The sequence below is a fragment of the Callorhinchus milii genome, unplaced genomic scaffold (assembly GCF_018977255.1).
Source record: "Callorhinchus milii isolate IMCB2004 unplaced genomic scaffold, IMCB_Cmil_1.0 Scaffold5, whole genome shotgun sequence".
Taxonomy (NCBI): domain Eukaryota; kingdom Metazoa; phylum Chordata; class Chondrichthyes; order Chimaeriformes; family Callorhinchidae; genus Callorhinchus; species Callorhinchus milii.
In genome coordinates, this window is record NW_024704746.1 from 26,278,578 (window position 1) to 26,294,255 (window position 15,678).

General features: G+C 42.2%; 1 protein-coding gene across 1 annotated transcript; it reads right to left on the reverse strand.

Annotated features, from left to right (window-relative positions):
- Nucleotides 1–15: 15 nt before the first annotated feature.
- On the reverse strand, nt 16–6,251 carry LOC121849178 (dystroglycan-like). The gene is made up of 2 exons (XM_042335021.1): nt 5,692–6,251; nt 16–1,197 (listed from the first exon to the last, which is right to left on the reverse strand). The coding sequence occupies exons 1-2, from the start codon at nt 6,249–6,251 to the stop codon at nt 39–41; spliced, it is 1,719 nt and encodes a 572-aa protein (XP_042190955.1). The 3' UTR covers nt 16–38.
- Between the last annotated feature and the right edge of the window lie 9,427 nt (nt 6,252–15,678).

Consider the following 15,678-nt stretch of genomic DNA (forward strand, 5'->3'; position numbering starts at 1 on the left):
CACATTGTTTGGCAGTTTCAAGGATAATATTCAAGATGTTATGAATAGACATTCTTTGAATGTTTTGTGGTGTTTCTTGGGGAATGTAGTTCAAAAAGAGGAGGCAGTTGATATTTTGGTGGCTTAAAATGTAAATGAGTCACACGGCTGTTGTGATCAATTGTATTATTAAATGTTGGGTGTGATGGATATGGAGGAGGATGGGGTAACTTTACCCATCGTTGTGAGGAAGGCGACACCTCAGGAATAAGCATGGGAGGCTTTCTGGACCTAAGTCTGTCCAGTTCTAAGTGAGTTTGTGGAATCGGTTGGTTTTCCTGAAAATTCAACACCTCCGATGGCAGAATCTTCTCTGAGTTCCTACAGAAGTAGTAAATTATGACCAATAAGGCAATTAGAAGAATGAGAATCAAAGCGATGAGAAGGGACGGCCAAGTGTTTGGTAACCAGTAAGTACTGTTGGGTTGGATTATATTGATGTGTGTTGTGGGTATTATAATGGGTAAACAGACTCCTCTGTAAGTGATATTCTTAACTCTTTGAATTCTGTATTCTGGTAACATCGTTTCAACAAAGGAGGGACGAACAGTGTCATCTGGTAACCGCATGAACGCAAATAAATTTTCAATAGTATTAATGGGGCAGGGATCTGAGACACCGGTAGCTGAACATAAGGAGTTGTTATACCACAATACAAGCGTGGAACCTGGTTTGATGTCAAAGAGGGAAATGTATTTGCTATTGGAGTCATTAAAATATTTGGCAAGTTTTTCAAGAAAGTGGATAATTCTCCCTCTGTCTTTCAGGAAAGAGTGGTAACTGTTTTTGGTTCGGAGGGTGTACAAGTGACAGGGTGCATCACGTGACAGTTGGATTTCAATGACGAAGGTTTCTCGAGCGACCAGTCCTGCTGAATCAGCAGCCGTGAGCACGAGCTGCTGTGGGGAATATTGAAAGTCTGACTCCAACGGATACCCAAACAGCACGTTTAGAGATTGATTGAGTTGCAGCCACGACTCTCTCCCTGAAGGGGAGCCATCAGTTGAAGCTATTTTCAACGATAAGTTTCTTGTATGTCCATCTTCTCGATCAAAAAATGTATCTGCAGGGATTGAATATTCAAACATTTGCCCCACTGTTGCCGAGATCAAATCGATTGGTTTGAGTACAGTCGGAGAATTGTTAGGTTGAGCTGAAAGGACAATTCAATTAAAACGTGGTTATTATTGCTGCAAAGACTCGGTGATTAACAAACACCAGTTTATCACGTGTGATGCGGTGGCACTTTGTGCCGGAGAATCTATACTAACAACAAACAACAAGAAGTTGCATTTACCCAGCGCCCCTCACCCAGGAGAGTGTCACAGAGCGCTTAACAGTGGCAGAGCACGATGCTGAGCGGGGGGAGGAGGGGGGATGGGGGTAGGAGGGGGTGACTGTAGTTGTGGGGCGATCTACAGTCACCCCCTCTTCAGGCGCGATCTGAAGATGGGAAAAAGAGATTGATTTAAATTATTCTCTGCTCTGAGGACTGACTCATTTCTGATGTTCTGTTGCCAGGAATGACACGTTGGAGCCAACTCAGCAATTCAGCTCCAAGGAAACCCGGCTATTGTATGAATTGGTGGTGACAATGTAACTTACCACTATATTCTGTGCCAGGCATTTTGGCGGTTGATAAAATCCTCTTTGATGTATCTTCAAGACTCCAACTCTCAGTTGGGGTTTGAGATGAGAATAGGATCTTCATCGATGTGTCTTGGGTAACCGGATTCCTGTCATCAGCAGTTTGTGGTGTCGATCCTGAGAGACGCGATGTTGTCATACTTGGCTGACGTGTCCAGCGTGTGAATACTGCGCTTTCATAAGAGCTAAAAGCAGAGGTGACTAATTTTGACAGGATTGGCTTTGAAGTGTGTGATGTGTAACTCGACTCTTGAAGCTGTTTTGTGAAATAGTAAGTCCCTTGCCAAGCATACTCTGTGTGGGCTAATGTAGTATCCACCGGGTCCTGGATGCCTTGATGTATAGTAGCTGGGGATTCCGGAAAGTAGAATAAATGTGACTCTAAGGAGGGAAATAAGCTGTCAAGTGGCATTTCGGTCTTTAGTAGAGGTGAGGCTATGTGTCCCCAGTCTGTGGGTAAAATTAAATGACTGTAAATTGACTGTGCAGTAGAATATGTTAAGATTGCTTTGGATGCGAATGATGGCATGAGAGATACCAGATCATCATTAAGTTACACTGAGGATGTTATGGTTGGTGTTAGATTGTCACTTTGTGATCTGGATGTAATGAACATAGATTTTAGCTCATCCGATGAAACTACTTCATTCTGAGTCTCTGGGAAACACACAGGAGATCTAAAGGATGATGGAAATATCAGGTGCCCGTCCTGTGTGGGTTGATTAATGTGTCTGGATAATTGTAAAGGGGTGGAAAATTCCTGAACTGCAAATAGGGAAGAAGTTTGAGATAACAGGGAGGTCGGGGACAATGTGGAGATGGGTAAGATTAGATTGCCTTTGGTCGATGTTGATGGAGAGAGAGTAATAGTTACCTGAGAAGACCCCTGTGTTAGGCTAGTGGCTGGGAGTGAAGATATGAGAGAAGTAACGATAAACATTGAACTATCAAACAGTACAAGATCATCAGTGGATAAGGGCTGGGGAGTAAGAGAGTCAGGATGAGAGAGACTTGTGTAGGATGAGAGTGAATCCATGAGGACTGTTGAATACATGGACAGTATTGGATCCTGTCGAAAGGAGATTGATGGAATTAGTGTTTCTTCAATAAACGATTGCTTTAGCTCTCCCCCAAATGCTGAAGAAGGTGCAATATTATTAGTAGAATGAACAAGAGTGGAATAAAAGTAAGATGAGGTGAGGGTCAATTGATCAGTAAGAGATGCATCCAAAGAGGAGGTGAACACGACTTCATTTTGATCAGAAAATAAATGTGACCGAACTGAGAAAGTGACGGAATGTACTGTAGATTCTAAAAACATTCTGCCAGAAGTTTGCGCGATAATGCTTGTGGCAGTTATTTCAGATAACTTTTCTGTTTTATGAACATAAATAAATTGGGATGGACTTTGCAAGTTTAGTTGTGTGTTTGGTGTGATATAGTGAAAGCTAGCAGCTCACTGTTTAGAGTGTCTCCATTACTGCTAGAAGATAGTGAATTGATTTGGACATCACTTGTATTGGTATATGCAAAAGATAGCCTTGATGCAATATCAATCGTCTGAGGATCATCGATAGTGCTTAAAACTGTCTCTGCTGCCCGGAGCAGGCTTTCTGTGGTGCAGAAGGTCATGTTTCCGTTAGTTATTTTGGATCTTGAAAAGGCATCTTTTATGATTAACATCCCTCTTGAAAGAGAATCCTCCATGTTGGTGTGTGCTGTTACCTGGGACACGAACTCTGTTGTCGCAGTTAGAAAAGGCGAAAAATTAGAGAACGTCTGTCTATGTCCTGAAAAAAGCTGCAATGAACTCAGGAGATTGAGATGGGTTTCAGTCTTGATGTCTGATTCAGAATTGTGCATCGAATCATCCATAATACGATCGGTGAAGCCAAAGGTGCTTTTGCCCACTTCTGTTTTGGGAGATAATAAAAGACAATTTATTTACCGTTAATCAATTTGCCAAGTTCAATCAATAAAGAATAGTCACAATTCCTTCCCATTGGTTCAGCTTCGACATAATAATAATATGATGATAATTATCAACAAGGATAATACAAACGATTATGCTAACATCCTGCATTTGTGTGACTTTCTAAGTTCCTGATATGGAAGATCATTGAAGTTCTGCTTTGATTCTGTGATACTCCAATTTTTATTTATTTCATATTTTTATCAAAAAAATGCAAGGAATATTTCTCTGAAGATAATGGTGCTTTTTATTTTAAACATTGCTATTCTATAAAAGGCATATAAACATAAGTTGCTGTTTACCAATCACTGCATTCTTTGTCTCTCGAGAGAGGAAGATGTACTTTATTGATTGGAGATCCTTAGTTTTCAATGTAGACAAGAATAAGGACAACCAATTCGGGCATTTTTTCTCACTTACTACTACTACTAATACTTGTATTTGATATAGCACCTTATCACGTTGAGACGTCTCAAAGCGCTTCACAGAATATACTATAAAGTAAATTGACTGAATATACTGTAAAGAAACAAAATCATGACATCTCAGCAATTACATCATTAGTAATTATCAACATGTGAAATGAGCAGCCAATAGCGCACAGCAGTGTCCCATTTTTATGTAACTATCTGCTGTATCCTCAACTCCAGGGCCACTGCTGTCCTGACAGACTGTCTGTCTGCCCCCACCCTCAACTCCAGCGCTTTGGGACATCTAGAAGACGTGAAAAGCACTATATCAAATGCAAGGATTATTATTATTAGTATTATTGGCGGGAGAGCCTTCAGCCATTCTGCCCCCAACCTCTGGAATTCCATCCCCCAATCACTCCGCCTCGCCCCCTCCTTAGCCTCCCTCAAGACCCTGCCATCGGCCACCCCCCTTCCCCTCCCCCCCCAACCCCAGCTCGGGTCTGAAATACTGTACATTGTCCAGCACCTTGGGACATCCTCCTGACGTGAAAGGAGTTATACAAATGTAATCTTATTGTTGTATTTATTGAGAATTGAAACCTAACGTTCCTACCTGGTAAACGATGGGTGGTGAAGATATCATTTCGATCATCCTTGGATTCAGAGGGAAATTTTGGAGTTGAATCAGAGGCACTTGGTAGAATCAGAGGAGTTCTTAATGTACGGTTATCAGAACCCAATGTATTTACTATGTACGTCACCCAACTATCCCTAAATATTGCTGAAATGGCGGCAGTGTGCAGTTGAACATTCGATAGTCTGTTGAATAATGACTCACTGGAGATTGTGGACAATGAAAGTAAATGTGCAGAGCTGGGTGTTATCAGGTCACTACACAAAGTTTCAGCTCCTAACGTCTCTCGTTTGTGATCTCTGTCAGCGCTAGTGATGAAATCAGCATCTGTTAATACCATTTCAAACACAGGGTGTGAGCTTAATGCACTAGGTTTAGTTAGAGTGATTTTATCAGAAATTATTGACATTGATGATGACATTGACATTGGATTAGGTATGAACGTAAATTGTTCAATGGGTTTAGGTTGGATGATGACGACCGAGGAAGGCAGAATATTCACAGTATGAAATTCTGAGGGAAACAAACATATGGTCTGGGATGTTGTTGTGACCTTTGTTATGAACTCAGAAACTGTCATTGGAGTAGGTAATGGTTGAGACAGGAGTGTGTTTTTATCAGGTGATGTACTGAGGGGAAGGTAACTTGATGATGTAGTTGCAGAAAGACTTGGAAACAATAAATTGTCCAATTTAGTCAGCACATGCAAGGTTCCCCTCTCATCTGATATGGGATTCAATGACATTGTCAATAGAGGCAAGAATGTGGTCATTTCAGCAGACACCACTGTGAATGTTCTTGTCGGATTGAATGAAAGGACGAAACTGGATAAACTGCCGAAGTAAACCTTTGTGAGATTAGTAGATTCTGGTGGTTGATCAGAAGTGAGCAATGTTCTGAAGTAAGGGCTTTGTGATGGCTTTCCAGATACTGATGGAGAGATACTTTCACTCATTGAAATCCTTGGAGCTCTGGTATGCACAAACCTGCTCTTAGTGACATAATCAAGTCGTGGGAAGAAGTCAGTGTTCGACATGAACTTTTCCGACAAGTCTTGAGTTGCTACAGTGGAGGCAAGTCTACTGAAATGTGTTGGTTTGGGTGGGGTCATCACAGGCGTTGGCGAAACCATTATAACTTGACGACGGTGTCTTCTGTTCAACATGATTTTCTCTCCTCCCTTTCTGAATATTCTCCAGCCTGAAATGTGGTAGCCCAAATATTGTGAAAAGCGACCTGCGATAACATTGTGATTCAGAACCTGAATGAGTTCCCGCAACATCTCGAATCTTCCACAGCTTACAGGCCAATAGATTTCTGTAGCTTCCTGGTTTGTAAAATTCCGCTCGGAGATTTCAGAAGCCACAAGCCGGATGTTGTTCAGGCCGAGATCTGCTGTATCCCTGTAGCGACTCAGTGTTAGCAACAAGGGATCCATTTGAAGATAATCTGCCATTGATCTGATGAGAAACACACGACCTCTTGCTCTTAAGGAGAAGATACTGGGCTGGATGATAACCGCAGCATAAGTCATGGGATCGTCCATAGCACATCCTTGTAAACGTACACTGGAAATTATTTTGGGAAAAGTTAACATCTCTGTCAATCAATTGGCTGCCGCGTTTCGCCCTCAAAATACAGTCAATTCACTTTACAGTATATTCTGTGAAGCGCTTTGAGGCGTCTCGACGTGATAAGGTGCTATATCAAATGCAAGGATTATTATTATTTGTACTTACACCATTACTCTATTAGCAGAGTTGGTGTAAATTCAATTGTAATTCTCAGATTAATTATATCAATCAACATAAAGTGATTTACTAACTATTGTTAATTTCACTTAAAATCTGTTCAGTAAAACCAGTTCGCAAGTTACATAATGCAATTGGATTTCTGAGAAGATTAACAACAAGATTTTTCTAAGACAAAATAGAATACAACCTCACCGGATTTATTTTTACCGTAAAATGAAGGTAATAATGCATAAAGGACTGATTTTGTACTTATTGAAGTGAAAAAAGTCATACAACAACAACTTGCATTCATATAACCCCCTTCATAGTGTGGAGTAGCGATCTGGAGCACTTGACAGTGGCAGAGTCTGACCCCGAGCCAGGGAGAGGGGGAGGGGGGAGGTGACCATTAGCACAATCAAAAAGGAAGGTTATTACGCGGGATTTGAAAATGGGGAGGGAGGGGGCAAGGCGGAGGGTTTAAAGGAGAGAGTTCCAGAGCTAATATCCTACTTGTTTGGTGTTGGGAAGGTCTGGCCAAAGGTCCTCCATTCATTGATGTTCTGAGATTCATTGAAAACCAACAGATGAAAGGCTGTGGAGCTGTGAGTTACCTTGCCCAGGACAGTCACCTTTATACAGTAGCCACCAACATTATCGCTTGTTGGAAGGCCTTGCAGACTGCTTGTTTCAGCATTGTATTCCAGCCAGTTCGGTAGAGCGGGGGCATCAGCTAGGGAAACCTGGTATTAAATATAACTTAAATTATTGAACCAGTCATGAAAATATTTCACTGTAATTATTTCAACTGCATCTGGTTTATTTAGATAGATATTGCACAATTGCACGTTTCTCCCACACAATGCAGAGTCAATACACTTTGGAGTATATTCTGTGAATCGCTTTGAGACGTCCTCTGACGTGAAATGTACTGTACAAATGTAATTTGTTGTTGTTCTTATTGTGTCAAAGACTTGATAAGGCGCTATAGCAAATGCAAGGATTATTATTATTATAATTATTGTATTATTATATTATGATTATTGTTGTGGTCAATTGTGCACAGCAGTGTCCCACAAACAGTCGTGGATTGAAGTGACCAAATTATTATTTTTATTATTTATTTTTGGATGGGACTATATCCCCCGGAAAGTGATCCGCCAATCGACCAACAACCGGGTTCCTATGTGAGTAGTAAGGAAACTTGCCTAAGGTGAGGAACCTTTGCCCTGCCCAGGAATTGAACACAGATCATCTCGCTTGTGAGGCAAGTGCTCTAACCACACTATGCTACAGGACTCCACCAAAGCCACAGGTGATCACTCCTTTTGGCCCAGTGCCCACTGATGAAAGTGTGGAAAATACACCAGGTATCCCATTCCTGATAGCTGCCGGAAAGCAATCATAATAACATTAGTTGAGAACAAGATTGGGCTTGGCACTGATGCCGTTCGGTCAGAGAGCTTGTCCACACTCTTCATCCAAGAATGTGCTTGGGTGAGGTACCTGAATCCCAAACTTTAGGAGAGGATAAAAGATATTTGCCCCAAAATAAATGGAAATGGGTTAATACTTCAAAACTCACATCCCGTTTTAATAATTTTATTATTATTTTGATGCTGAATATCATCAACATAATTGCTTCAGGGGATTGCTAACCACATGTTTGACTTAGCACCTTATCATGTCTTCGAGACGCCTCAAAGCTCTTCAACAGAATATATCATAAGTGGAGTGACTGTGTATTTTGTGAGCGAAACGCGGCAGTCAATTCCGCACAGCAGCGTCCACACACAGTTGTGGATTGAGTGACCAAATTATTATCATTATTTGGAGGGATTATTGCCTACGGAAAGTGATCGAACCCGGATCCTCTGCTTGTGAGGTGAGTGTGCTAACCACTACTCTACAGGACTCCACTGTTGCACCAGTGTGTACTTTATTCACATGTTTGTGGTCGGGGGGTAAAGCTATTCCAGATGGGTGAATTTTCTTATCAGCTGCAAGAGTTGTGTTGGTGCGTATATTGCGCAGCGCAAATCCAATAGCTTGAGATGTTGCCCTGAGAAGATGACAAGGAAAGATGCAGCTCAACTGGTATCAGTGCCTCCAGCACCCGTCAGTCAGCCATGGGAGAACTGGAATAAACATTGCTATGCATTGTGATTGTGCATTACGCTGTCTTTGGCAGGTGGGACTGATTGTTTGCAGACTTCATGCCATTCCTCCGTGACTATTTGACAGGTGGTTGTTTTTTTTGCTCAGCCGGGTGTCTGAAACACGCAGAAACCCATCACCGTTGCTTAAGAGTCTCCAAACCAACTGAAAATTCTACACCTCCCCCCTACACACGGAAATCCCAGAGAGAGATTGTTGGAATGGAGTGCGCTCTCTCTCTCTCTCTCTCTCTCTCTGGAGGGACACATCCTGTTTACCTAATTCCGGAGGGTATTGGGCGGCTTGGGCGGAGCCCAGAGTGTGTGTAGTACTGTATTCCTGACTCTAAAGGTTGAAGATGGACTGAACTAGTCGTATATTTATAGTTGTGGAGTCCTGTAGCTCAGAGGTTAGAGCCCTTGCCTCGCAAACGAGAGACCTGGGTTCGATTCCCGGGCAGGCAGGGCGAAACGTTAGGCAACATTTCTTACTCCACACACCTCTGTCTACCAGCAGTAAGTAGGGACCCTGTTGTTATTCCATTGACAGATCATTTTCCAGGGGTAATAATTGTCTAAAAAAAAGTCACTCAATCCCCGGCTGTGTGTGGGACGCTGCTGTGCGCAATTGGCTGCCGCGTTTCGCCCACAAATATTCAGTCAATTTCACTTTACAGTATATTCTGCGAAGCGCTTTGAGACGTCTCAACACTGTGATCAGGCGCTGTATCAAATGCGAGTATTATTATCATATTAGTCTTGGTGTCTGCATACACACAATTAATTACCTTGTATTGGTTCACCGCTCCTGGGAAAGCAAGCAGTGGGAGAGTGTAGTGAAATATCTTTCCCACCATGGTTTTTGTATCAGGAATTCCCCGAAGGATCTTTAACTCTCTCGAACGCAGATACGCACAGTCTCTGTGATGGCGAGAAGATGGGGATGTGGGATCCGATGCGGGTAGAAAACCCATTACCCCTGGTAACACCAACAGCAAAGGCAGGTAGATGAATCCACGATCAAAATGTCTGATCCACTCGGTGATGTGTGTCCATAGGGCAGCCATCAATCCAGGATAACACCACAGCATTGTTATATCCCTCTCAATGTCACACCTCAGGCAAACTCTTCTTCATTGAAACCTACAACTTACTATTGTGTTAGAGACTCTCACCCGGTCCTTAAGTAAGGATAATTATCATCAAGTATTATCCGCGTTGTGTTGGGGGACTGGTACCGAAATGTGTTTTTTTAAAAATAGTATAGAAGATGGGAGGGAGAAAATCAGCCAAATGTAATAGCAAAACAATGCCTTATTGTTGGGACAGAAGTCTTTCTTATCCGGCTGCAGAATGAAGGTTTCACCTGAAGATTCAGTTGCTCTGTCTCCTGGATACCGAACGCTGGTGGCCTCCAAAGGGGGGGATTGCAATATACAACCTGACCGTGATCGAGGTGAGCGACTGCACCGTTTATAATTACAGTAAACCTCGCGTAATTCTGATCTGTAAACGTCGTACAATCGGCTTAAGTCGTACACCTGTCTGCCCAAGTCCCCTTTCAATTTCCTGTTACTGTACTTTGCATAAATAAAAACACAGTAATAATAATCCCTGCAATGGATATAGCGCCCTATTGCATCGTTGAGATGTCTCAAAGCGCTTCACAGAATACACTGTAACATGTAGTGACTGTACATTTGTCGGTGAAACGCGGCAGCCAATTGCGCACAGCAGCGTCCCACAAACAGTCATGGATTGAGTGACCAAATTGTTTTTTTTATTTAGATTATTATCCACGGAAATGTGATACGCCAATCGACTAACAACCTGGTTCCTACTTACTGCTCGGTAAACAGAGGTGTGTGGGGTAAGGAAACTTGTCTCGGGTTTTGCCCTGTCTGGGAATTGAACCCGGGTCATCTCGCTTGCGAGGCGAGTGCTCTAATCACTGAGCTACAGGACTCTTAAAATAAATGGTGGAATTTCAAATTCTGTACAGTTTATAATTGTTCTTGTTCCATCAGGGGGTCGCTTTCTACTTTATATCCACCCACAAGTGTGTGGGTGAACTTGTACCTTCTAAAATGCACATTTTATTAACAACATTCTTTTGCAAATGGAAGTTCTTTAATAAAATGATATCCCGCAAAAACAGTCATTCCTGACAGCGGTTATGTGTGAAGCGTTTTGAGACATTTTCAACCCGATAATGTGGTAAAGAGCGAAAAAGATATAATTTATTTCCTTATACAGTAATCCCATGAAATACCTTATGTAACACAACCTGTCGATGACCCTTTCAGTAAAGAGATATCTTTTACTGTCTGCTCAGAAATCGCCCTTTATGTCCTTGAACCTGTAACTTGTTGACCTGCTGCCTTCACGTCGCGCAGCATAACATTGTGACATAATAATAATAGCAATAATAATCCTGGCATTTGATACAGCGCCTTATCAAGTTTTCGAGATGTCTCAAATCGCTTCACAGAACATACTGTAAAGTGTAGTGACTGTGTATTTGTGGGCGAAACGCGGCAGCCAATTGCGCACAGCAGCGTCCCACAAATAGTGATGGATTGAGTGACCAAATTATTATTATTTTTAAGGTGTTATTATTATCTTCGACAGCTATTATCCTGTTACTAAAAAAAATTTAGATCGACAAAGATTGATAACTGTGAAATGAGGGAATATCTTTTATTCTTAGATTTTGTCTGGTGCTCCTTGTGATGTGTCTCGTTCTCAGAGTTCGTTTGATAACTTCTCTCTCCACTGTCTGTATGTTTCCTGTTTGAAGCACTCCGATAAGGAAGCTATCTTGAGTCATGAGAAATAGAACTTTGAAACAATATTCACATTGATCGCTGCTGATAAGGAACCATCAGCAATGTTTAGGTTTTGAGTTCTTTGGAAAGACAAACAATAATAACATTTTCATGCAATTTGATTTTACACCCCCATTTAAATGTGAGGCAAATTCCTGCTTGTACAGCTTTACCAATCCAGGCAATGGTGTTCAAACAACACACGACTTATTTCTTTTGTACCAATCGCTATTTTTAGTTATAGTTTCCCACATAAATGTTCCTGTTTAATAATAATAATCCTTGCCCTTGATACAGCGCCTGATCACGTCTTCGAGACGTCTTCACAGAATATACTGTAAAGTGAATTGACTGTGTATTTTGTGGGCGAAACGCGGCAGCCAATTGCACACAGCAGCGTCCCACACACAGCCGTGGATTGAGTGACCGAATTACTATTGTTATTGTTTTGAAGGTATTATTAACCCTGGAAAAGTGATCCGCCAATCGACTAACAACCGGGTTCTTACTGACTGCTGGTAAACAGAGGTGTGTGGAGTAAGGAAACTTGCTTAAGGTTTCGTCCTGCCCGGGAATCAACGCAGGTCCTCTCGCTTGTGAGGTGAGTGTCTAACCACTGAGGCAGAGGATTAAAGAATCTCTAACAATGTTGGTGCTTGAGAGAGTGGGCAGGCAATGCAATTCTATTCCTTGCCTCCCCAAAGATTTGCTTTGCTCTCCTCTCGTCTCTGTGCCTACTGAGATGCACACTCACCACATGGGGATATCATGGAGCTAACCTATGCCCTGGATGTTCATGTTAATATCTAGGTGCCGTGTCACCAGGAAGCCAATTGGAAGTACAGTACTTTGTTTACTGAACCACAATGAAGCCACAGTTAAGTGCAAAGCAGGACTGAACTTGTGGAAACCCGGCTTGTGAAATATAGCCCGTGTTTGCTCTTTTTTTTATCACTGATTTCCTTTATCTTTGCTCACAGGCATATACAAGTCCACAGAGCATTAATCATTAGGTTCCTACATACCCGCTTCCTCTCACTGTGAGTCACAGTGCTGTTCACTGCCAAATAGCCACACGACCTGAACTATTTGCCAGTGGTTTTGTTATCGGGGGAAATGTTAGCCAAGCAGCGAATGAGAAATGACCACATTTCCTTTTCTCATGTTTCTTTCTCTAACCTTTTCAGATTAGGAGAAATCTCCACTGTTACTTTCAGCCTTTACGTTTTGATATGCTTTTTATTTTGATTCTTTCGTTGTGTTTTTGAATCGAATGTGTTAAGAAAGGACTTGCATTTCTGTGGTGAATTATGCCAAAAAGTCCAGTGTCAATGTGTAGCTCAGTGGTTAGAGGACTCGCCTTGCAAGCGAGAGGACCTGCTTTCGATTCCCAGGCAGGGTTAAACTTTGTTTCCTTACTCCACACACCTCTGTTTATTCAGCAGTAAGTAGAAACCTGCTTGTTAGTTGTTTGGCAGCTCATTTGTCTGGGGGTAATAATCCCTTTTTTAAAAAAAATCTGGTTACTCGATCCACTACTGTGTGTGGGACGCTGCTGTGCAAAATTGGCTGCTGTGTTTCGCCCATGAAATATACAGTCAATTCACTTTACAGTATATTCTGTGAAGCGCTTTGAGACGTCTCGATGTCGTGATGAAATGCAAGGGTTATTATTAATGATATTATTATCTGTTTGGAGTGCTTACCTCTCTGGGTACAAGAGGAAAATATGTTCTATGAACTATGAGATCTATGATCTATGAGAGTCGTTTATCAATATGTATTTGCATGACCCCTTCCCATGGTCCAAAGAAAATTGCTGTGTAATGTTAATAAAATTAAGTTTTGTTTATTCCATTTGGGGAGGGAGGGACCGTATATGGACTCACTCAGTGAAAATTGAGGCTTTGGCTGCATAATTCCACTTGCAAATCTCCACCACTAAAATTCCCCTGGTTATACAGTACAGGCCCTTTGTTCATTGTTACATAACTTGGCCAAATGCCGCATAATTGATGTTGAGTTCTAGTCTGGGCGTGTGAGGAACGTGTGACTGTTAAATGAAATGGTTGGGCAAGGCAAGCTTGTCTAGGTGGCTGATTCTGAGGATTGTCACAGACCAGAAGCACATGGGGAATCAAACCCAGGTTCTCTCGCTTGCCAGGCGAGGGCTCTAACCACTGAGTTACAGGACTACACATAAGGATAAAAATGAAAAAAAAATTGTGTTTTACTTAATATGTGTGATGAAAAAGAGGAAGAAATACATTTTTGTCTATTATTAATAATATTCATAATCCTTGCGTTTAATATAGCGTCTTATCAGGTCTTCGAGACGTCTCAAAGCGCTTCACAGAATATACTGTATAGTGTGGGCGAAAGGTGTGTGGAGTAAGGAAACTTGCCTAAGCTTTCACCCTGTTGGGAATTGAACCCAAGTCCTCTTGCTTGCGAGTGCTCCAACCACAAAGCTACAGGACTCCACGATGCAGGTTTAGTGACCCCCCAGGACGTCAATGTGCTCATCCAAGATGAGGCCATGGATTGTGAGAGCTTTATTGGAGATGGAGTGGACATTTTGGAGGGAAATGAGATGGGCGTGCTGGTGAAGGAAGGCTTGGGAGGGAGGTGAGTGGTTTCAGGATGTGGGGGAGAAGTGGGAAGGGCAAAGATGTGTAAAAGTAAATACAATGTTATTTTTAAATATTCCATACACTGTTGAATATTCAGTTAATCCTTTACCTTTTAGGACAATGTGCCTTTGAGTGTCACTGGTATAAAGAGTCACAGTGACTAGTGCTAATTGCATTTGTTAATAAAATTAGTTAAAGACACGAGAGGTATAGTTATGCCCTATAATGAATGTCTTATGTGCAATGTTTGTAGTAAGAATGGTGTACTGGGTTTTCTTATTTACGCAAAGTTACATAGGGTTTCACCTGAGGAGGGTAGGACTATGACATTCCATGCAAATTATGGCCACCATACTGGTCTAGATTGGATCTTATATATGGGACATCAATGAGATGACAGCACACCCCGGCCCGGCTCATCAGCAGGACCTGGAAGGGCCGACCAGTCACTGGGGGCCGGGAATTCTCCCCCTCAGCTCCTGGTAACCCCACAGCCAAAGCCCTAATGCAGCGGGATAGTGATGTCAATGCAAGCTGTGTGGGTTTATCTGGTTAGACTCCAGCAGTTACCCCGACGCACACTCTGGGCTCCCCCCAAGCCTTGGCACTTGCTAACCTGCTCCAGGTACTTTCCTTAGGTAAATAGGGGGCGTCCCTCCAGGGAGAGAGAGAGAGCGCATTCCATTCCAACAATCTCTCTCTGGGGTTTCCATGTGTAGGTGGGTTGCATGGAAATCTCAGCTTGGTTTGGAGACTCTTAAGCAACGGTGATGGGTTTCCGCGTGGAGATAATCGATATTAATTGCTTTCAATATGATTCAATTTCACGTTTTAATTTTGCAAAGAGAAAATAAATTTCAAATTCACTTCCGAATAAATTACAATATCCACGGTCACAAGTAACTCAAAATAACATGCTTTTATTATCTATTTGACTTGAGTAGGAATATTTTCTGCTGCAACACTGAAACATGGTTTGCTGAAGGATACTTATTTCTGATCAAACTGAAAGTTTTTTTCTATCTGATTTCTGCTCGGAATTCCTGTGCTGGCATTTTACATCATTCAAATTCCCCGATAGCATTTTATACACTGTTATTCATAAAACAATTTACCTGTTAAATTCAAGGAGATCAGAATTTTCCTTCTTTATCAGTATTATAATTTCCCAATGTCTAACAGCCTGGCACCGTAATAACGCTCTCGCCTCTGAGTCAGAAGGTTGTGGGTTCAAACCCACGTAGGGACTTGGAACCATATAGTCCAAGCTGATGCTCCAATGACATGCAGTGTTGGGGGAGCGCTGCATTGTTGGAGATGCCGTCGTTTGTAGGAGACGTTAAACCGAGGCCCCCTCTGCCTGTTCAGGTGGATGTTAAAGATCCCGCGGGGCTATTGGAAAAGAGAAGGGAGTTTCTCTCTCTCTCCCGGTGTCCTGGACAACAATCCCCCAAATAACCTTGGTCACTCAGTCCATGACTGTCTGTGGGACATTACTGTGCACAATTGGCTGCCACGGTTCACCCACAAAATACAGTCACTCCACTTTACAATACATCCTCTGAAGCGCGTTGAGACGCCTCGACGACGTGATTCAGCCCCTCTTCCTCTTGCTTTCCAGTA